A 22,608-nucleotide genomic window follows, 5' to 3' on the forward strand; every position below is an offset into this window, starting at 1 on the left:
GTGCAGCACACCAGACTCATCAGACCATATTTTCATCTTCTATTGTTCAGTTTATGTAAATTGTTGCCTTAATTTCCTTTTAACTGGCAGGAGTGATGCAGAGTGTTATCTTCTGCTGCTGTAGCCCATCTGCTTCAAGGTTTGATGTGTTGTGATTTGCTTTTCTCTTTACCTTACTTGTAATGAGATATTTGAGTTACTGTCGCCTTCCTGTCAGCTCAAAACAATCTGGCCATTCTCTTCTGACCTCCGGCATTAACAAGGCATTTTCACCCAGAGAGCGGCTGGTCACTGGATATTTTCTATTTTCCGGGTCATACTCTGCAAATCCTAGATATCAGCAGTTTCTGAAATATGCAGACCAGTCTGTTTGGCATGAACAACCATGCCATATTCAAAGTCAATCAAATTCTCTTTTTTCTCCCTTCTGATGCTCAGTTTGAATATGAGTTGGTGATCTTGACCATGTCTATATGTCTAAATTGAAATGGCTGCCATGAGCTGCTGCCATGCAGTTAGCTAAAACAATACTTTAGTACATAAAAAATTTAAAAAATATTGCACTGTCTTGAATAAAAACATGACTCATGACTTTTAAAATTTGAGACTGCACAGATGCAACAAACAGGACATACCACTAGGTGGAAGTGCTACTTCACATGGAGTTTTGCTGACAATGCACACTCATATTTTATTTCAGTTTACTCTGAAAACATTTTGACATCCAGTTTATTTACAGCAAGTAATCAACAAGACACTATTGGTGCATATAATAACACACAGATGATGATGATTTGTATATTTGCTTGTATAACTTTGGGATATTTTAGACCTTGACTGATATACTCTACATTTGTGGTTGTTTTTATTGCATTTTTAACTGCATTTAATTAAAAAAAATTAAAAAGAAAGGTTTTATGCAAACATCATCAATTTCAAAAATTACTTTGTCACAGTCTTTATTAGCACTTTAACAGATTCATGTCACTGAAATGCTTTAAATTACCTGAATCAAAATATTAAGAAAAGAATAGAAAACTCCAGTTACATATTCAAAATATGCCAAAAAATCTCATTTACAAGGCAGCACACAAAAATGGGCCACTCTAGGAAACACTTAATACCATCACCATAATTACCACCACATCATTAGACAAAAATACACGCAGAAAAAAGATAAGAACACTTTAGAGCAGCTGTTCTGCACGTGTACTAGACATCAGTTCGAGCTCATGATGCTGAAGCTCTGTCTGCTTTTCTCTAGGAACACATGGTGTGTCACAGAATGCAATCAGCTAGATTTAGGACAGCAAGTCAGATGTTTACCTAATTAAAGAAAGTGGATTATTAGTCTAGTTATGCAAATGTTTTCAGGTTCTGTGTTTCCCAGCATGAATAGATTCATTCACTCCACATAACAATACAGCTAAATTTGGTACTTTACCAATAGCAGTATTATTTATTTTTTGGTTTTCTTTTCTTGTCAAAGATTACATCAGAAAGAAAGACATTAAAGCAAATGGAAAATACTAAGAAAGAGAACAAGGACATGAAATTCAGTAAAGATCTGTCCAGCCAGGAATCAAACCCCACACTCACTGCTCAGGAAATTTGAACCAGTGTGGTATGTATCCTCAGTCACTTGGCCATAGAGGCACCCCAGTGGTCCTTTTTTTGTTTTGTTTATTTATTTACTTATTTTTTTTTTGCATGATTTGCATGATTCATTGCAAACACTCACTAAACAATCCACCACCACTTTCCACTAGATGGCAATATGCATTCGTTAAGTCATTCTGCTATTTCATTCATACATTGACTCAGCCAGACCTGTCTGCTTGAAGGTTTCAGCCACATGTCTAGAGTGCAGCATCTTAGCTGACAGTGCCTCAAGAATATCATTCTGGTCCACAGCTGTAGCTGTCCGGTAAATGAAGGTCCCCATAGACTCCAGGCCTCGCATGCCTAGATTCACTCCACAACCTGCAAAGGAAAGGAAATTGGAGAAAGGAAAGGAAAGGAAAGGAAAGGGGAAGAGATAAACCACACACAGCATAAATCCATTAAATAAAATCTATCTGTTAAGGTATAACACATATTTAAGAAGTCCACATTTTGTACACAAATATCAGCCTATGAAACCTTGAAGTTAATCTTATGGTCTAAATGAAAACAACACGGCGACACATTAATAAATATTCAGCAGCATTAAGACAAAAGCAGATAAGCGTCGGCTGAAAGGCCACTGAGTGCAGTAATGACTCACACACCCATCTACATGTGCTATACTGCATGCATAAAAAGGATTTATCCTCTCCTCGCATCTCTCTTTCCTCCTATCCTACTCTTTTTAATTTTCTCATCGGTTCAAAGCTTTTTTTTCCTGCTGAATGTGAGGAAAAACACTGTCTTTTTCATGGCAGTGCAATAACTGATGTTTTATAGACACCTACCTGTGTCAAAATTAAGGACACGTGCCGCCTCACCCTCCACAGTGACCGCCACATTGTCCCCTTCTATGTAGGCAGCACTGATGCGTCTGTGCGACAGCTGAATCTCAAAGAGACGACGGCTGCACTGCATGTGATGGAGGGTCACATCGTTGAGACGAGGCTCTATGTCGGTCTTATAAGCATTGAAAGATTGATGGAAAATGTTCTTCATGATCTGGGAAAAACAAACAAAAACGGCAAAGTTTCCAGCATGATTAAAGGCCACTGATGTTTGAGGTGAATGATGTTTACACATGTATCAAGGCTACAGTACGGACTACTCTTAATCATGCTCCTGCCACAGAGGTACAACAAGAAGGTTTTAATTTTCTTAATACAATGAAGCCTTGATAAAAACAACAACAAAATTCCAAAAAACAAAAACGGAAAACTATTTGGCCCCTGAATAGAGAGGATTTGGGGTTGTAAACATAATCATATGTTCTGATTATTATTTACAACTGTGATAATGTACCTGGCTGTGCAAAATATATGTTACTACAATAAAAATCTGCAAAAATCCATCGCAAGTTCATAAAGAGCTAAGCTTTGCTGATAAAAGCTTTTTTAATGAATGTTTATATGACCCAAAGCAGATTCAAACTTTAATCAAAAGATTTGCTTGAACAAATTAATTCGCAACTATTGCAACTGTAACTATAGCCATATACAACTATAGTCAAGCAAAACTAACCTTATCAAATATAAAACGCTTGTCTTTGTCATATATCATATGAATAAAAGATTATTCGGTTTTGCTCTGTTAACTCAATAGAAAACCCAGGCTTCATCTTGGAACTCTGAGACATTGTGTGTGCGTGTGCGTGTGTTTATAGATTACACAGTTATTTGATTATCCACTAAAATACTCAGGAAATTATTTCGTAATGAAATGAGAGGCTTTATAGCCTGTTTTGCTCTGCACATATGCAAACTGTTCCTTTTATCATCAGAACTGACTCGTGAAAAATCATGTCAGTGCACGAAAACTGAAGAAGAAATGTGCCCACTGATGGCTGACAACCATAACTGAGCATACTGAGTGGCAAGCCTCTTCTTTCACTCTCCCTGCTTAACTCTGCTCTTCTTCGACCCTTACTTGCACAGTCAACTGTTACCAAGTAACAGTGTATTTGAATGGCCACCCACATAGCAACAAGAGCTCCAAAGATGGCCTTGTTAAGTACCTGTGTATACTACACTACATGCTGTGGCTACAGGCTACATATGATCAAGATGTTACTTGACATGAAAACCTGAAGACTTCAAATAAAACTCCAAGAACGTGCTCTACAAGAAGCACAGGGGGGTGATGACTACACAGATAACTACAGACAGCCTTTCTCTACACACAGAGACACACAGAGGGGTGTACTTCATCTTTCTCCATTTCTTCATCTTGGGTTCTTTTTGGCTTTTACAAAAAAAAAAAAAAACACACGCGCCAACACACATAGCTACAGGCAGACACTAACAGGCCATTTGCTGAATGAAAAGTGATGAATAGGCAGATTAAGAAAGAAGTGAAAGCCAGTGGTAATATCATCTGCCTCTCTACTACATTAACAGCTAAATATAGCCATAGAAATGTATCATCTGGAGTCCCTGTCGATAACGTATATAAAAACAAAACAAAAACGGAGCCAACAAAGAGTCTTACAGAGGAGTGTGCAGTTTGCCTAAGAAAGCGAACCATCTTGGTGTCAGAGGCAGGGCAGACAAGGGCCATGTAGCGGTTTCTGAAAGTGCCATAGATCTTCAAGTGAAAGCCAGGCTTGGTTGTTTGGTTTCTGTGCTCTCTGAAGGCCTCCACTCCATAGGCAGACAGGTCAAAGTAAAGGCTGTGAGCGCGGATCTCCGGAGTGGGCACCTAAAGTTTAAAAAGAGAGGGAAGAGATCAAATTCTAGGTGAAATTATATCAGAGTGAATAAAATGTGCAACAACCAGCAATGAAATAGTGTCATGTTACATATCATCACTAGGCCATTAACATGTAAGGAAATCTAGCTCTATGCATATATACATACAGAGAGTGTTTAAGATGTGCATCAGGAAAAATCAACAGGCATTACTATTCACACCATATCTGCCCGTAGAGCTGTGCTCACATGAGTGGAGCTTTAGAATAGCTTAATATTTATTTAATGCTTAAATCTAGCAGTTACTTCCCATTTTCCTTCAAGCTGTTATTGATTCATTTTCGTTTCAGTGACATAAACCAGAGGGATCAAACAGCATTTAGTGCTGCCAAGGGAGACAGTGACAGAACAGGGCAGCCACTGGGAGGCTATAGAAAGGACAGTAGGGACGGCCAGGCCATATCCTGGGAGGTAAATTCAATCACTACAGGAAACAGCCAGAGAGAAAAGTGGCCAATAAAAGGCAGCCACACCGCCACTACAGAGAACGTGATATGAATTGTTATGGTGGCATACAGGGAGACTATGCTTGTGTTCAGATATTAGTCAGATATTAGCCTGGAAGCTTTTCACCTGACGATGTTTATTTATCTTCCTCCAAATTAACCCTACGCGTTGTCAGTGTAGATAATCTATGCTCTAATACAACAACCTTTCATCCACATGAATCATACAATAACCAGCAAGAGCTACTACCTGTATGGTCTGGACAGGATCAGGAGCACTGATGTAAATGTCATTTGTCAGCATTTTGAATATCTCTGCCTCAAAGGATTGGCAGGAATGTGATTTTGGACTCTAACATTTCAATGGACATCTCATATTTGTGATTTTATTAATGATTTCTATCTTAAATTTGTATGGCTGGCATTGTCCACATAGGATTCTCCCTCTCTCTAAAGCAGCTGCATAGTGTAATGGTAACACTACAGCACTTCAGAACAGCAGGTTGGGGGTTTGGGTCCCAAGTAGGGCGTGCATCCGCTAATGGGGGGAGCTCTGCTGGACACCTAGTTTGAGAGTCACTGCCCCCAAGTGTTCTGGCGACCCCGGCCTAGCTCTTCTCTCAGCCCCAGGTCATTTTCATATTCCTTTTTCCTGATGTTGTATCATTTGGCATATCTGTATAAATATACATCTAAGGTATATTTGGTATATCACTAAAGTTGTCTTTCTCTGCTTATCCACCATGACCAACTCTTGTTGGTTAGGAAACACCAGTTTATCAGTCACCATCTGTATGTAGTTGGCATTATCCATAAAAGGATTCTCTGAGGCACAGAGTCGTAGGCTTTCTTGTAGTCAATCCAGGCGGTGCACAAGTTGGTCAGTTTGGTCTTACAGTCTTGGGTGACTGCACTATCTACCAGTAGCTGGTGTGTTTCCCCTCTGGTGTTTCTGCCAGGATATTAGCTTGCTCATTCTCAGTCACCTTTGGGGTTGTATTCCATTTTGACCTTAGGTTTCCAGGCCATACTTGGCACAGATGTTCCTGTATACCAGGGGTGGGGAACTTCAGGTCTCAAGGGCCAGTGTCCAGCAGGTTTTAGATCTCACCCTGGATCAAAACACCTTGAATCAAATAATTAGTTCATTGCCAGGCGTCTGGAGAACTTCAAGACATGTTGATGAGGTAATTTAGCCATTTAAATCAGCTGTGTTGGATTAAGGATACATATAAAGCCTGCAGGACACCGGCCCTTGAGGCCTGGTGTTCCCCACCCCTGTTGTATACTATGCCGGCCTGCATGCTAGCATCTTTGGTGGTTGCACCTTTCCTAGCTGTCTCTTTGTGGTTCCCATATATGCATGAGATTCCAAAGTACTTATAGTACCCTCAGTGTCTGCAATGTTGCCTTCTGGCAGTGCAACCCCTCAGATCTGATCTTCCCTCTCTTTGTTACCATCTGACTTCACTTCTCCAGTCCACATTGACATTCCATTGTCATTGCTGTGAATCCTAGTGGTGCGGATCAATGATCAGTTACTTCTTGGCATACAGCTTGGTGTTATCCATGTAGAGGAGATGGCTTATGTTTGCTCTATTCCGCAGTTTGTATTCATAGTCAGCCTTGTTAAAGATCTAGCTGAGGGGGTTCAGGCCTATAAAGGGCAGCAGCAGGGATATAGAGCATCTCCTTTGTAAATCCCGCACTTGTGCAATTGGCTCAAAGTTGGCCTCTTGTGTTGCTTTCCACTTCCTCACCGAATTTCTTCATCTTCATAAGATCTATGATAACACAGTTTGACAGGCATAAAATAGCATTTCTCTGTCAAGAAGTTAGAGTTATTACCTGAAATCATGGTGTCCTTAAATATTTGGGGAAACGGGATAAGCAGAGGACAAAACAAGAAGCTGCAGGCCTATGAAACTATCTACAGCAGATAAACATGGCTTTTCAAATGATCCATCTATTGTTCTCTGGAGGTTCATCAGAAATGATCTCAGTGGAAAATAAGTATTGAACACATCACAAATTTTCCAAGTAAATCTATTTCTAAAGGCGTTATTAACATGAAATTCTCACCAGATGTCGGTAACAACGTATCCAATCTACACATGCAAACAAATGTGTAATAATGAGAAATGACACAGAAAAAAAGTATTGAACACATGAAGAAAGGGAGGTGCAAAAAGGCGTGGAAAGTCACGACACCAGCTGAAATGTATCAGTAATTATAAAACAATCTTGCCATTTAGTGCAAATTAATATCAGCTGGTTCAGTCCCAACTGATGGCCCATAAAAACGGAGTCTCATTACCAATGTTTTGCAACCTTATAGCTGCAAAACATACTGATGGGATTGGTTACAAAAGAATTTCTAAACTACTGAAGGTTCCAATCATTTCACCATAAAACTGCTACAACCAGGTGGAAGGAACTATGAGAAGAGCTGTCCAAGAGCCCAAAAGAATAAGCACTGCACTGCTGTGGCTTGTATGAACGCTCGCCACGCAAGACTCCATTGCTGAAGAAAAAGCATATTAACGTGTGTTTAAGGTTTGCTGAACAACATTTAGACAATCCTGTAAAATACTAGGAGAATACAGTCCGGTCGGATAAGACCAAAATGGAACTCTTTGGATGCTATAATATACACCATGTTTAGATGTCAAAAGGCCACAAAAAATAAAGGTGTTAAATATTGACTTTCAATCCTGTTGGACTTGTACAAACTCTTTTTTTTGCCTCATATACTATATTTTTTAAGCATTTTTGCTGATGTTTCAATAAATCATTGCAGCTATTTGCTGTTTTTGTAGCAAAATATAAAGAAATGAGGGGTTGGGTTAATACTTTTACACAGTGCTGTAATTCTCTTGGTCAGTCACGTATGTGATGCAAACTAACCTTTAGAACACAGTGTGTAAAAAAAAAAACCCTCACAGCTGATGTTCTTTTTGTTTTGTTTTTTTTTGTTTTTTTGCCTGTCCCATTTGGTTCTTTAGCCATCAGAATTGTTGTCTGAAGACCAACAAGGATACCCAATGGATTTACTTTGCCAAATGGATCATCGTGGCATTGCCGTATTGGTCCATTTGATCGACCTTTGTTTTTATTATTTATTATATTTTATTTTCAGATGTTACAGACGGGACAGACATGAGTGAGGGATAGGAAAGGGAGAAAGAAAGCCCCGTCCCCCAGGGCATGAAGCAGGCATGGAGGAGATCCAGGCCCCAGACATCCAGAGGCCCCAGAGTGCGAGAGCCCAAGGAGGACCACCGGAGGGGCATCCGTGCCACCCTCATGGGAAGGGCTGAGGATCCCCAGACGAGGTGTCACCCAGTAGCCACCGAGCAGAAGCTAGAGGGGGCTGCACCGGCGTGCCCGCCGGCTCTGCCGGCAGCCAGTTGTGCCAGAGTGAACCAAGCCGCAGGCCCAGAGGCCGGAGGCCCAAGGGCCCCCCGCACCCCGGAGGAGGCCTGACCGAGCAACAGGCACCAGGCCCCGCCAGGTAGCCACCGGGAGTGAGCCGGTACATACCTGAGTGCCCAGCCTCGGACACCAAGAACCACCAATGCACCGACCCCTGAGGGCATCACAGCTGATGTTCTGATACCTTAATTCATATTCACCGAGCCAGGAGCAGATTATGAGTCTGTCGAGGGGAGTGTAATAAATCCAAAGCTTTATCATTGCCTTCACCTGCTCCATCAGAGCAGCAGCTGTTCTTTTCAAATTCTATGAGTAAAATCAAAATAGTTGATGCTGATGAGATTCAACAGTCTTCCGAAATCTGGCTATTCATATGACTCATATATTGTGTGAGGCTGTTATCGGCTGGTCTACATCAGTTTCTCCCCAGATTAGCTTTATGGGAGTCCAAATAAAATCATCCACAGTGGGACATCCCCTCACTGTGTTTATTCTTTACACAACTGACAACCTGTTGACTGTTTTGTGCTCACATGCTTTCTTTAGTCTTTGCATAATGTTCATTCATGCATCAGATCATTGTGTGTGTGTGTGTGTGTGTGTGTGTGTGTGTGTGTGTGTGTGTGTGTGTGTGTGTGTGTGTGTGTGTGTGTGTGTGTGTGTGTGTGTGCATTTCCTAACCTGTCTCTGGTCTAATCTCTCTATAGTTGCATTAGCTCCATATGCATGGCAGGACTCCACAGTGTAGTCAGAGCTGATCCCCAACACAGAGCAGGAGTCGCCGCAAGATCCATCAGCTACCACAATCACACGTGGCCAATTATTGTGTGGAATCTGTCGCAGGTAATCCTCGGTGAACTAAAACAAAAAGGAATAATAAAATTAGTTAACAGCCAGTTATCAAAGAAGTGAAGATAACAAAGCTTGTAAAGGAGTTCTGGCTGTAACTATTAAGCAACCCGTAAATTACAGACTAGTTTACCTGCAAAACAGGTAAAATGTTACAAATTGTATAGAGGTTAACATGGCTGCAACTACAATCCTTCTTCCAAGTAGAGGTGAGATGCTGTGTAAACTTTAAACCTTGTACATTTAAAAAATTAATAATCCAAGAATTGTTTCTTGAAATATATGCAATCAAAAAAGGTGTGTGAAAAAAGAGGGTGAAGGAAGGTTGACTGGGGAGGTTCACCAGCTTGTAAAATAAAGCACGGGCAGGTAGCTAAACTTTTCTTGTGAATCATTTAAAGATTCAGAGAATCTTCATAAAACTGAAATCAAATCAAAATTTATTTATATAACACATTTAAAAGCAACAATGTCGATCAAACTGCTTCACAAATTAGGAGCGAGTGAAATAATTTACCAACAGCAAGACAATAGCAACACAAGACAAACATAGAAACCAGCCAAATGATAGTCAACTAACTTAAGTCAAAGCCAAAGTAAAAAGATGAGTCTTTAAGAGAGATTTAAAAGACTGAATAGACTCAGAAGTACGAAGGGCAATAGGGAGATTGTTCCATAGTCTAGGTACTGCGATAGCAAAGGCACGATCGCCTCTGGTTTTCAGCCTAGACCTAGGTTGCATTAAGAGCATCTGGTTAGAAGATCTTAGTGCTTTTTTTGGGTTACAAATGGAGAAGTTCTGTTAAACAGCTCGGCGCCATATTATTTAAAATTTTATAAATGAGTAAAAGAATTTTAAAATCAATAGAAATTTCACAGGAAGCCAATGTAAGTTAGCTAAAACTTTCACTGAATGAAAGGGCAAAACTGGTTATTTTCTTACCCAAAATATTGAAACCTCTACTTTTTAAAATTACGTTTTACATTTACTGCTATTTTCATCTTTGCTTTTTCTGCATTTGGCATTTTTGCATCTGCTCCTTGACCAGCTGGCTGACCTGTTCTTCCTCTACTTACTAATCTAAGTGGCAGATGGGTTGTAAATATACCAATAGCCTCCAAAGGCTATGTTTCTCTCAGCAGCTGCACATCTTTTAGACCTTTATTACAGTCATGTTGTATGCATGACGGCCTCAAAGTTAAACAATACCTCCTACCCTGTGGATAGGAGGAGAAGGATCAGACCAAGTTGGGTACACAGTAACAGGCTTAAAGGGACAATAAAAGGGTTATACAGAGGGTATAAGAGCTCATAGCCTAATAGATCTGTATTTAATCCATTTAGTCTATACAGTGAAGAGATGATTTAAAAGACACCTTTTCTATTCTCAGATCTTTGAAGCATTGATGGGCTAGGAGATAAAAATACCTGCCATCACACCCACTGCCCTTTCTAATAAAGAAGAAATTGTGAACTTGGCAGTGATTCTAAACATAATTGAAGTCAGATGTGTTTATTGACCTCGTCTTCCACCTTCCAAAGGTTAGTGAGTCACTGAAGAGCAGAGGAAAGATGAGCGGCTCCTAGCCAGAGCCAAAAAAGCAGCATCAGCTATGATACGGTCTGACAGATTAAATAATGCTTTCATTCTGTTTGATGAGTAGTTAGAAGGGAAACATCAAAGTGTACTAAAAACATCATAAAACACCCACATTCATAAAATCTAGGCTTTATTTTCCAGTCATGCCACAAATATTCACTGAACACTTAACCATTGTTTGCCCACTCTGAGCAATGACAGCTTCACTCTGGGCAACCATTCTGAGGTCTTTGTGTTAGTAGGTTAATTCTTTGTCATGAGCTGAAGTCTAGCTGCAGGAGGATCCGGTCCTCCTGCAGGTGAGTAAATGCTATGAAAACTATGAAAAACAAGTTCACAACAGGTATATCAGTCATTATTTCATCATCAAGGCTGTGTCATGCCATCAGGTGCAGGAATACAGAGTTATTATGAATTTGGGGTGGGAATCCCTTTTTAAAAAATCACTGTGGAAATCTATAAAAATAGAATGGATTTGAAAAAGTATTACAATGTGAAATCAGTTTTATTTTTGTGCTATAATGTGTTTAGGTTGGGATGTGTTTACTGTAATTCTGCCATTTGTAGAAAGGATTCTCCTTGGGTCTGAGGTCAGCTTACATAACATGTTATTTCAACTGGCGGTTTCACTCTGACCTTTTACAGTATTTTGTGAGGACCTAGGAAAATGGTTCAGTAGTAACTTTATATTATGACTAGAGTGAATGATCAAACTGATCTACAGAAAATGAAATGTAAGGCTGAAGGCTCACTCTTTGCTGCCAATATAAAAATTAAAATAAAATGTACCCCGTGTTTCAGTGGGGAGTTCAGTGTCGTGCTGAGAGATATACAAAAAGAAGAATAAGATTCTTAAATGCAAAAAAAAGAAGAAAAGAAAAGAAAAACGAATAAGTGAGATGCAGCATCAGACATGGTTCACTGGGAGCCTGAGATTGAGCCTTCGAGTAGACACAGGGACATACATCTATGTCACCATCACTGATGGCTATCAGACCCCTGCTGGAGTGGAGGCACACACCAGAGTCTTTTGGAGAATCGGGTTTTGACAGTCAGTCATTGCAAAATGAGGTAGCGTGGGAAGTCCGCCTTTTTTCTGGACTGACTCATCGCACATTTTCTCCTCAGCTCACTGGCGTCTGTGTTGAATGAATTGAACGAAATGAAGTTGTGTATCCTTTTTCAGTGAGCACAGTGAAGATTATTTTGAGAATTAAGTTATCTATAACACAGAAAACACCGAGGAGATTCAAGACATGTTGCATACAGAGACCGTGCGATTATCAACTCATTGAGCTAACTTAAAATCGGGGAAGAGGGCATACCTTGGTTCCCAGCTGCACCTTGACGTCCACCCTCTGTTTCTTCTGCTCCAGGATGCTCAGCAGGTACTCCTGAAACACGCCTATTCTGGTGAAAAAATGATCGTTATGCCAGCAGCCCTCCATGTTATCAAAGTCCACCCCGAGTCCCAGCAGAAACTTCACACTGCGGGGATCCAGAGCGATCTGCTGGGGCCGGGAGAGCAGGGCGGTCCGGTACCTCTCGTCCAGCACGGTCAATTTCAGCACCTTCCCGGAGCGGACAGCAACCAGCGCGGCCGTCAGTCCCACGGGTCCCGAACCCACGACGAGCACGGAGATCTTGGCCCGCCACTGTCTGAAGCCGTCCAGGCTCACTTTTATCACGACATACAGGGCCACTGCCACCAAAGTGCTCAGAGCAGTGTCATAGGCGAGTGCGCGATACTTTTCCTCCGCGTCTTCCGCGATGCCACCAACTCCAGCATTTTGTGACTGTAACCCGTCCATACCGCGAGAGCAGTTCGGGCTTTTTAACGTGTGGAGCGTTATCCCCTCTTGTTTTAATCAGCTTGCCGTTCTCTCGTACACGGTAAAATAGAAGCAGGCTTCATGCACAGAGCCTGATCAGCTGCGACTGGCCTCATGTGTCCTCTCCTCGCTCCTTCAGCTGCAAGTTGCCTCGCTGCTGCAAGCTCCACTCTCTCTCTCTCTCTCTCTCTCTCTCTCTCCCCTCTCTGTCTCGCCTAGAGTACACTTAGGTGTGTGTCCTGAGTGTCAGCAGAAAGCGAGCAGTCTGACACAGGCAGTATACGCACACACTTATGAAAGCACCAAGACTTCATAAAAAGAAGCAGTTCCCCATTCCTCTTTCCTGGATCCTGATGGATGCCTGACAGAAAAGCGCGCAGACTGTTTGGTTTAACTCTGTGAGAAATTATTGATTTACCTTTTCTAAAACAAGAAACGTCGATACTCTATTTCTCTCCCTCACACACTCACACACACACAGTGGCACAAGGTTCGTGCCACTGTAAACCGACTGCGCCAAAGCAGGACTTCAAGCAGTGTACCAACATTTGACCAACATTAGTGTTGCATTCCCACATTCATAACAGTAGAAAGAAAGAGTTAACAAATCTGACTGATCGACTGTTTGGGGGGAAAGCAAAAAGAGAGGAGATATTGGAGACTGTACTGCAAATCACATCCGCCTGTAGGAAAGCTTCACATCCTTTCTAATCTCTCATGTATCCAACTGTGTTATGTAGTTAATGCAGTCAAAGGACCATGTGTGCTGCCATCTGTATTTAATGTAGTATGCCTGCACTTCTGTCTATTCTTTCCCTTTCTGATTCATTTCTATTTCATTTCCTCCGTGAACTAAAGGAGGCAGTCGCTCGGAAGATGCTTCACCATGGTGATGGCTCCTCTGAGGACAATTCATATGAAAAGATGCATTTCTGTGGTGCTGCTGCTCTGTGAAAATGGATTTATTGGCAAATTGAAAGCAGCAGTTGAGGATGCAAAAGCAATGTTCTTTTTAGTCCTGTTTTATACATGTTATGTTTTCACAATAACAAACAAGAGTCCCATCCACACAACTCCCTTCACATTTTTATGAAAAAAACAATCAAAAAGGTTAAACACACACGTCACCAGAATCCTCCATCACTTCTGATTTCTCTGCTGTTACCACAGAATTATTACAGTGTTTCTCATTCATCATACTTAGCATTTTAACAGATTCTCTGACCTTTAAGCCCCATTGGAGCCCTGCTTATAAACACTTTATAGGTGACAGTGACATCAATTTATGTAAGTGGCTCCAGATGAGACAAAGCCTTTAGGTAGTCTGACAAGGATGGCTATTTTGCTATATTTGTTTCTGATTATGTAGGAACAATCTGCATATTTATCAACCCATTTATCGTGCCAAAGATTTGAAAGAGAGAATAAAGGAGAGGAAAAAAACACAAAAGATAGAGGGAAAGAGAGAACGCGACATATTGGTGTGACATGCTATACCTTCACCGGTAATTGGTTTCCACCTCTACTAAGGTGCCTGGCAACGATCATACAGTCCAGCCAGTTCAGATGAAAAGAGGAATGAAGCTCTAATTACAGTTCAAACCTACAAAGTGGCATTACACAGAAGGGGCTTTTCCAGGAAAATGAATGGTCACCCAAAATAAAGTGCTGAGCTGAAATCATCTTTAATGACTGATGACCACTTTCTGGAACTAACTCAATGCAAAAAACAAATCTTGCCAAATCTAAGAATAACCTTTAGCTATTTTTGGCACCGTTTAGCTTGAAATAATAAATTGGAAAACAACCAAGCATCAGAGCAACATCCAGCTTTAATTTCTACATTCTGTAGCTGGAGATAATCCTTTCACAAATCCTAGAATTTGTAATGTGTTTTGATTGTCTCTTTCATGGGTCCCACAGCAGTCTTTCGCCTGAGCAAAAAGGAGCACAGAGAGCAAATTTTCATCAGGTTTTCCCACATCTTACAGCCAGCAAAGGGCCTGCCCGTGGATCTGCAGGTCATTAGACAGAAAACAAGTTACACCCTCACATAATGAATACAAACCCTCATTATTATCTGGGAGTTCAGGCACTATTAAATCAGCGCCTCTCTTCAGGCTCACTGCCAAGAGAATGGGATGGGGCCAGCTATTACTTTGTAGTCTTCTTTCACATTTCAATGTTTTGGACAAGTTGGAGTGAAATGAAGAGGATGATCAAGAGACAGAGACAATGACTTAACATGGATCGGATGTTTGTGTTTTAATTAGACAAAGAGCTTTTTGCAGAGCGTGTCAAAGAAACAGTTATTCTGATGTATAATTCATCAGTGTTGGGAAAAACAAGTTGTGGCTATAAACCTAGCGTGTTTTCTGTCATTGGTTAAACAATTTAGTGATTATTTCAGCTGAGAGTGAGCTAATATATATATATATATAAATACAGTTGTTCAATTCAAATATCCTCTGCCTTGCTGCACAGTTTCCCCCATAGTGATGGTGTTTCTTAGCCATGTTGCCCTTGTTGCCCACTGTGCTAGGATCTGCTTTGAACTTATCAATTTGACATTTGCCTGAGTAAGGCCATCTGATCATTACCGCACAGCGTGGCCTGCTGTTGGTCTGATGTAGTTAGCATTCCGGTCCAACCCTGAGTAATTAACAACCTGGCTTTATTTAAATTTGAATATTCATTTTATTTTTCCAATCGACACCTAACAGAAACCCTCGGGTATTATAGGATACAATGACGTTAGCCTAACTTCGTCCCAAGGACTAAAAGATAAAAGCCTCACAGGGTGGATTACTTCACATGATGTTATTTCTCGACTTCAAATGCTTCCCCACTGTAACTGCTGAAAGGAGACAGTCTTCTTTCCGCTGAATTAGACGTGGATCCTGGGAGAAAGTTCAGAGGAAAATCCAGCACTAGTTCACGGTATTTGCACTGCCAACTGTCAACCTGCCAGCTGGGTCTCCAGTGACGTGGTTGGATTTGACAGCCTGAAACTGTAGTGACGTGGGTTCAGGCAGCTGAGAACGTGCTATCACAACAAGGAGCACATCATATCACCATGGTTACTCTGTTTAATAAGGTCAGAATTATGACGCTGGCTGTTAGCGTCTTAAAAAAAAAAAATAAAAAATAAAAAAAATAGCGGAGGGTTTTTAATCAGCAATCATTGTGCAAATCTAGTTTTCAACAAATGATGCTTTGGATTGCAGTTTAGTCATTCACATAACAGGCCAATGATTTCTTAAATTATGTATTTATATCTTACAAGAATATTGCCAGTGAATTCTTAAAAACATGAGCAATAAAGAAGATACAGAAGCATGCTATGGTGAGAGTACTTCATTTGAGATCATCTTACTAATTTAAGAAATCATTGGCCTATTATGTGAATTTTGCAGCTAAGGTTATGAGAAAACAAATCTTGACTCATTTAATCTCATTTAAAAGGGGAAATTAATAGTTAACACTTTATTTAAAAAACAGTTTCGATGTATGGTGTTCAAAAAAACAAAATACGAAAAAATATTTTAATGACAGTGATCACTTTTTTGTTTTTGTTTATTGTTTTCTTAAAGAAAGTGCACAGAAAACAGCATGAAAAGCATGAAACCTCAGGTGTAATTAAACTTACACTGTCATAGCATGAAAAGCATTTGTTGATGTTAAGACTTAGAGGTCTATATTAAAATTAAAAGCATCCAAATAAATTTATGCTCTCTGCCACAGTAACTTTCTAGATTTTCCCAGTATGTTTGCAACGAAGGACGTAAAGTCTACTGGGACAAAAGAGTTGAAATACAAAATGTTCTTTTTACTCTTACAAGTTGGCATAATATTGACTGTACATAAACAGGCTTACTGAACCCAGTCTTCTTTAATTTAGACATCTTTTCCAGAGTAATCCCTTACTAAAGAAGATTATGCCACAACCAAAATTCAAAAGGTACAAAAAAAAGAAAAAAGGAAGAAAAAAAAAATCCAACTTTGAACTGCGATACAACGGATCAGGCAGGCTTAAATAACGAGTTAAAGAGCATTGTACTCCACGCACTTTGATGGATCAGTAGGGAAGTGTTTCTGGCAGATGGTCATTAGCCTCTTTAGTCCCTGTAGAGAAAGGGAAAAAAAATCAATCAAGAAAATTAAAGTTTGAGTGAAAAGCGTTTAAAAACGGAGACTTCAGGCTACATCCCACTTTTAGGTCCAGCAGAAACCATCTTTAAGACAAGAATAAGGTTATATCATTATTACTGGGCATGCCAAGGAGCTCATTTCCTAAATTGCCTAGAAATATTGTTTTCCCTTTTAAACACTCAGGTGCCAAATAAACAATGTAAGCCTTAATAAATATGAATATAACCTAGAATATTACGTTTTTACAGAGTTTTTGGGGATGCACAACTATAACGAAAATGATTACTTATTGTTAAAAATCTGTTTCTATTCAATTTTATTTACACAGTGCCAAATCACAACAACAGTTGCCTCAAGGAGCTTTATATTGTAAGGTAAGGACCCTACTTAAGGGTAAGTTTAAGTAGGGTCTTTACAATAATGTTACAATAATGTTTTCCTCATGGGGCAGAATTCTAATGCCAATTTGTTAATAACCACCAAATAATGTAAACACACTGCATAATTGCAAGGAGCATGTTCATAACGTCCACGAATACACACTGTCTTAAACATGCAGTGGTAATTCGATTGTATTAACTCTTATACACTTAAATGCGGGACGCTGTCCTGAAAACAAACGCCAACCTAATAACGATTTTAAAAGTCGCCTGAAGGACAGGAGTAAATTTTGTTTTCCATAGAAATATGTTTTGGTCACAGTTTTTTGGTTTACATAAAAACATGACCGAAATCAAGAGGACACACATGACTGCGTGTAAAACCATATGAACATTTTAAAAATCTTTAAAAACTTTTAAAAAAGTTTCAAGTTGTAATCTTTAAAGTCTAAGGTGTTTTCCCACCAGTACTATTTGGTTTGCTTGAATCAAATTATGATTCGCTTTCTCACTGGGTGTGGTTCATTTGTGCAGATGTGAACACAACGATTGGACTCGGTTACAAAAAAAATATACCTGACCTAATTACAAGACATACAGTGCAAGTTTGAGCTAAATGCTTTTGCCGTAACCAGGTACGCTTTGTATTCTGGAATGTGGCATAGCACCATACATGGCCAGAGTGCATTAACTATAGCAACTAGCTGTAAAATCAACCACAGGCCAACTACTCCAGAACGCAGCACCTTCTTCCTGTACTTTTGTTGCCCATGCCCCAGACACAGCTAAAATCAAACCGTATGAAAAAAATCATCAACTGAATCAGATCAGACAAAACAAATTATAGATGTGAAAACACTCTGAAGCCTTGATTATATTTCCAAATCTGTGAGTCCGCATGGGTCAGGGTAATGTCAACTTCCAAAGCGCTGACTCGTCAGTGAGGAATTTACATTTACATTATACTGCACCAATTACACACGCTGCACATGCGCCCCAGGTGGAGGACTTCAAAAAGTAAAATAGGAATAACTACTCAGCCGTGATATCTAAAGCTGTTCGTGTCTGTCTCAGCAACAGGTTAGCATAAAAACATAAGTGTGTATAACTCTGGGTCTAACCTGAATGTATTTTCTCTGCGTCTCGTCATTAAGAACGTGGGCCACGTGCTTGGAGAAGATCTTTTCTCGTCCTGTACGGGCGTGGATTCCCACCATAGTCACACCAATTGGCCAAGGGGCATTACCAATGGCCATCTGTAGATATGCATCATTTGCCTAAAAGACATTTAGGAAAGTTTATAATGGATGCAAAAATAACAACAGGGGCTACATGATATTATCATACCTTGACGTATTCTCTCTCCAACATGAATTTTATGATGTCTGTGATTGACTCTTTGATGTCAGCTTGTAAATTCTGTAAAAGATAATGATGAAAAGTAAATCCACACATGAAAGAACCATGCACCATAGTTTGTTTTGCTCCAGCCACAAAAATTACCTTCTTCCTGAGCTTCCTGAAGAGAGGCTTGAGGTAAGACTCTGTCTGCGAGTGTGTCGCACTGGCCAGCTTGCCCTGAACGCTGCGCTTCACGTGGTCCTCTCGGCTGTTCAGATCTTTGGCCCAAACGCCAAGAAGAAACTAGAGTCCAACAACAGGAAAACGTTTCCAAGAAATGCAGTGGTAACTAACACTAGACAAATGTCCATTATTTGACCCATTTGAAAAAGAACAAATAAAAGAAATAAATATAATAAAAATAACTCATAATGAATTCTCCTTTTGATAATGGTGCAAAAGGTTAAACTTTTTAAACTATGTAAACATATGAACAGCAGCAGGTATAGTAGTATATAATTTAATTACTATTAATATTTACCCAAGAGCTCCCTGTAAACTAGGGGTGTCAAAAGTAAGGCCCAGGGGCCAGAATTGGCCCCAAAAAAAGACACCAATTAGCCCCACTGGAAAGCTTTGGAAATTGCGGAGGGTGTAGATTTATGGAATTTTAACTTTAGTTTTACAACTTTTCCTATTTATATAGACCTCCCCTAGAGTTAAGTAATAGATACAAAGTGAAATGAGAGAAAAGCTCCTGTTTTTCACCATCTAAAAAACCAAAACATTTTGTGTAAATTAATAAAAACTTTAGATCAAAAGGTCAAGCATGAAATTCTTACCCTCAAAAATTTAGCAATAACATCCTGGTCTCCATCATCATCACCTGTTCCAAGAGTTTTTCCAAGAGCCTAGGGGGATATTTTCATTATTAACACAAAAACACCACCCACAAACATAAAATGATTGAAAACAAACTGTGTCCGAAAATTTATCTGACAAAAAGAGAAGCTATTTAATAACTGGAGATTCATTCTTTTTTCTTGGACATTGCACTGTACCTCAAGTTCTTCTATTGTGGTGTTTTCTTCGTGCACTTTTAGGTCATGCTGTGTGTCCAATTCTCCTGACTCTGTTCCTCCAACAATCTCATTCAGGTACTGCTGGTCAATCTTGTCCATGGCGGCTTTCAGATCATTCCTCAAGCCCTTGGCACAGTTAAAACAGTAAATATTATGAGTGTCAATCAGCATTCTGACACTAAAATAAATTCAATCTCTCCTAAATACAATCAAGAACATTTAAAGTGGCATGCAATTTTCCAGAGTAGATGGAATGAATGTGAATTTCAACTGCATGTTTTTTCCAAAATCCAGTTAACACTCAATCCTACCTTGTTTACTTCTGGGGCCAGAATCTCAATTTTCCGGAGCCTCTGGAAGGCATCATAGTCGGACTCGCCAAACAATCGGATCGGTTCCCCTCGTTCTCTAAGTCGTCGAATAACCTACACAAAAACAGTGATGCAAATGAAATATTTATTCACTTGGTGGTAAGCAAATGAAATGTTATGATATTTAAAGGAAAATGAATGAAAAGAAAGTGTTGATGTTTTATACTGACTCACCTCCTGTCGTGAAAGTGTCATTGGGAGCTTCTCTTCTGTGAGCTCCAGTTCCAAGACTGGATTAGTTGAAGTGGATGGCTCATCTTCCTCTTTCTTCTCAATCTTATGGACAATATTGAGGGAACAGAAATACACCAGCATTACTGGAAGAACATGAAGGCAATTTGGAGGATCTCAATTTAATCTAATGTTTCTTGGCCAAATGACAAATAAAACTACTACAAAAGAAATGAGGGGGAAAAAGCATCTGCCATGTCTTCATGAGCTGAGACCTCATGACCAAAGAGACAAAAAAGCATCAACAAAATAAACAGAACTGCAAACATTCACACCACTCCCTTACCGGCAACTCCTCAAGAAAGACAAGTAACACAATAAGTTACCAAAAAAGAAAGCATATAACAAACACTACACCAACATGATAACTTTAGCGGCTGTAACATCTTATGTGTGATTTAGGCTTCTGCGGGAAATTTAAATCCTAACTTACAACGCAACCGAAAACCCTTGTTAACCCTAGCCGTTGTGGGCCTGCTGTGTAGTTACATCAGATTACATGCAAGGTTACAGCATAGGGTTAAAAAGTGTTTTTGGTTACAACGTAAGTAACAAGGTAGATTTCCCACAGAAGTCTAAATCACCCATCAGGCCTAAACACAGGAAAAAGATACTCTGTATTCTTTGCACAACAAAACTCAAAATATACCCAAATCATGCTTTAAAAGGCACATGCATGCCAGCACTCTTAGATTGTGGTTTAAAAAGCACAATCTAAAAGAACCAGCAAATGGTGACAAAAAGCCTTCTCAGTAAACAACAGCTCTTTCGCTTTAAATAAAACATAGTACGCTGCCCGTGTACAAAGAGAATGGCTTAATGAGCCAGGTTTTTAAGCTTTGCACAAAGTATAACATAAATACAATCTGCCACTGAGCAGCTGTTAAAATGTCACGGTAAACATGTTGCACACCATAATTTGCTTAAATATTAAAAGCTTATGTCACAAATTAACTGCAAAAATAAGAAGCAGAGCTTGATAACAAAAACACTTTTCATTTCAGTACATTATCCCATGCTGAAATCAACACCGTGGCAGTGTCCCACTTTTGCTTTGAAGCTTCCTTTCCGTGTTCCTTTGCTTTCTGACAAGTGGCTGTAATACATAACTAGCCTGGCATAAGGCAAAGCTGTGATAATGACTGTGGCACATATAAATATTTCATTTATATGACATTTAAACTATGTTGATAATTTGGAAATAACACAGTTTAGCATCCACAGAATGCAGGTGAGTTTAAATCAAGCTTTAAAATGCTTTCATCTTATTGATAAAATTTTAAAATCACCTTGAAAAGTCTAAATCTATCCAGCAGAAGTGAGCTGGTGAATATTTCCATTTGTGTAAAGCTGATATCCAATTATTATACACTAAGTTACTACTAGGTGAGTCCAGGCATCCTGTACCAAAATATCCAGCGCTCGTGTGGTTATTTGTAACAACCAGAAAATGTGCCCTCCGCTATGTCTTTTAGGTTTTCATCCCAACAGATTTCAGTAAGAACTTCCAGAAAGGATGCCTAGGAAGCATGAGCGTTTAGGACACAGTGTGTTTTATCCTTTTATCATGCATCCTGTTGGCTACTTTCACTGTGCAATGCCATACCTGGCTCTCAGGAGTCTCTCTCTGAACCTACAGATGCAGGCAGCAGAGGCAAATTGGGGGAAAACACCACAGTAAACACAAATACAGACACTGTTGTACACCTGAGTATCAACACCTGTCCTTATCTTTTTGCTGGCAGAAGGTTTACTCGTTATTTTTGTCTCACACTAACCAAGCCAGACAGTGAATTAAATAAGTCTGAGTGTCTCAGGAAAATCGAGAGAGTGAGAAGCAGAGTGATGTTGACATGAACCTTGTATCCGCATCTTCTGAAGTAATCGTCTCTTTCCTTCTGTGAGAGCTCAGCCCTTTTAAAGAATTTTTTTGAGTCCTGGAAAGAAAAAGAAGCAGGTACTTATGTTTGCATTAAAAAAAATTAAATGTTAGGATAAGTTTAAACGGTATAAATACCAGAATTTCTGCTTAAATCGTGATACTATAAAGTTAATGTTCTGTTACGTAGCAGCAATTACAATTCGTAAACTACAGCTCTGTGTTTAGCTTAATCCTAAAGTTAGCTTTATATTCTACTGCAGATGGAGTTCAGTACTTTATAGATAAAGCTATCGATATGGATGAAAAACGATCATTCTAAAAATACTTAACTAGCCTGGTTAAACGACGTGTTAGCAACGTAGCCAAGCTAACAATAACAAGCAACTTCGTCGGATACTTACGTCAACAAGATTCTTTTCTTCAAGGAGTTTCCTCTTTCTTTCGATCTCAGCTTTAAGTATATCCATCTGAAAGGTTTATTTTAACAAAAAAACAGCACATTAAGGTTAGTCTGCGTTAGTCTGAAACGCGCTTGCCTAAACCGGAAGGTAACATGAAGCTTTTTAGAATTTTCAAAATAGTTGTTTCAAAATA

General features: G+C 39.6%; 2 protein-coding genes across 3 annotated transcripts; both read right to left on the minus strand.

Moving 5' to 3' along the window:
• Positions 1-1,718: 1,718 nt before the first annotated feature.
• On the minus strand, positions 1,719-13,258 carry si:dkey-234i14.6. The gene is made up of 5 exons (XM_040025461.1): positions 12,069-13,258; positions 8,975-9,151; positions 4,153-4,362; positions 2,454-2,667; positions 1,719-1,983 (listed from the first exon to the last, which is right to left on the minus strand). Exons 1-5 carry the CDS (start codon positions 12,552-12,554, stop codon positions 1,805-1,807), a joined length of 1,266 nt encoding a protein of 421 aa, XP_039881395.1. The 5' UTR covers positions 12,555-13,258; the 3' UTR covers positions 1,719-1,804.
• Positions 13,259-16,118: 2,860 nt separating this feature from the next.
• prpf18 (PRP18 pre-mRNA processing factor 18 homolog (yeast)) lies at positions 16,119-22,580 on the minus strand. 2 transcript variants are annotated; one of them, XM_040025465.1, is made up of 11 exons: positions 22,416-22,580; positions 21,992-22,069; positions 21,739-21,765; positions 20,076-20,177; positions 19,842-19,955; positions 19,510-19,656; positions 19,291-19,359; positions 18,611-18,751; positions 18,455-18,526; positions 18,229-18,384; positions 16,119-16,700 (listed from the first exon to the last, which is right to left on the minus strand). In XM_040025465.1, the coding sequence occupies exons 1-11, from the start codon at positions 22,479-22,481 to the stop codon at positions 16,620-16,622; spliced, it is 1,053 nt and encodes a 350-aa protein (XP_039881399.1). In that variant the 5' UTR covers positions 22,482-22,580; the 3' UTR covers positions 16,119-16,619. The 2 variants fall into 2 exon arrangements, with proteins under 2 accessions (XP_039881399.1, XP_039881400.1); XM_040025466.1 differs by lacking the exon at positions 21,739-21,765.
• Positions 22,581-22,608: the final 28 nt, after the last annotated feature.

Source organism: Simochromis diagramma, unplaced genomic scaffold (assembly GCF_900408965.1).
Source record: "Simochromis diagramma unplaced genomic scaffold, fSimDia1.1 OVJJ01000293.1, whole genome shotgun sequence".
NCBI classification, from domain to species: domain Eukaryota; kingdom Metazoa; phylum Chordata; class Actinopteri; order Cichliformes; family Cichlidae; genus Simochromis; species Simochromis diagramma.

What these genes read in the sequence shown, in the direction of transcription:
- prpf18 (XM_040025465.1), bottom strand. Translation starts at nt 22,481, where the DNA reads ATGGATATACTTAAAGCTGAGATCGAAAGAAAGAGGAAACTCCTTGAA. An exon ending in CCACAATAGAAGAACTTGAG is followed by an intron (nt 19,360 to 19,509) that starts GTACAGTGCAAT and finishes ATATCCCCCTAG; the next exon opens with GCTCTTGGAAAAACTCTTGG. An exon ending in TCAGGAAGCTCAGGAAGAAG is followed by an intron (nt 18,527 to 18,610) that starts GTAATTTTTGTG and finishes TATCTTTTACAG; the next exon opens with AATTTACAAGCTGACATCAA.
- si:dkey-234i14.6 (XM_040025461.1), bottom strand. Translation starts at nt 12,554, where the DNA reads ATGGACGGGTTACAGTCACAAAATGCTGGAGTTGGTGGCATCGCGGAA. An exon ending in AGGTGCAGCTGGGAACCAAG is followed by an intron (nt 9,152 to 12,068) that starts GTATGCCCTCTT and finishes TTTTTGTTTTAG; the next exon opens with TTCACCGAGGATTACCTGCG. An exon ending in TGTCCTTAATTTTGACACAG is followed by an intron (nt 1,984 to 2,453) that starts GTAGGTGTCTAT and finishes TTTCCTTTGCAG; the next exon opens with GTTGTGGAGTGAATCTAGGC.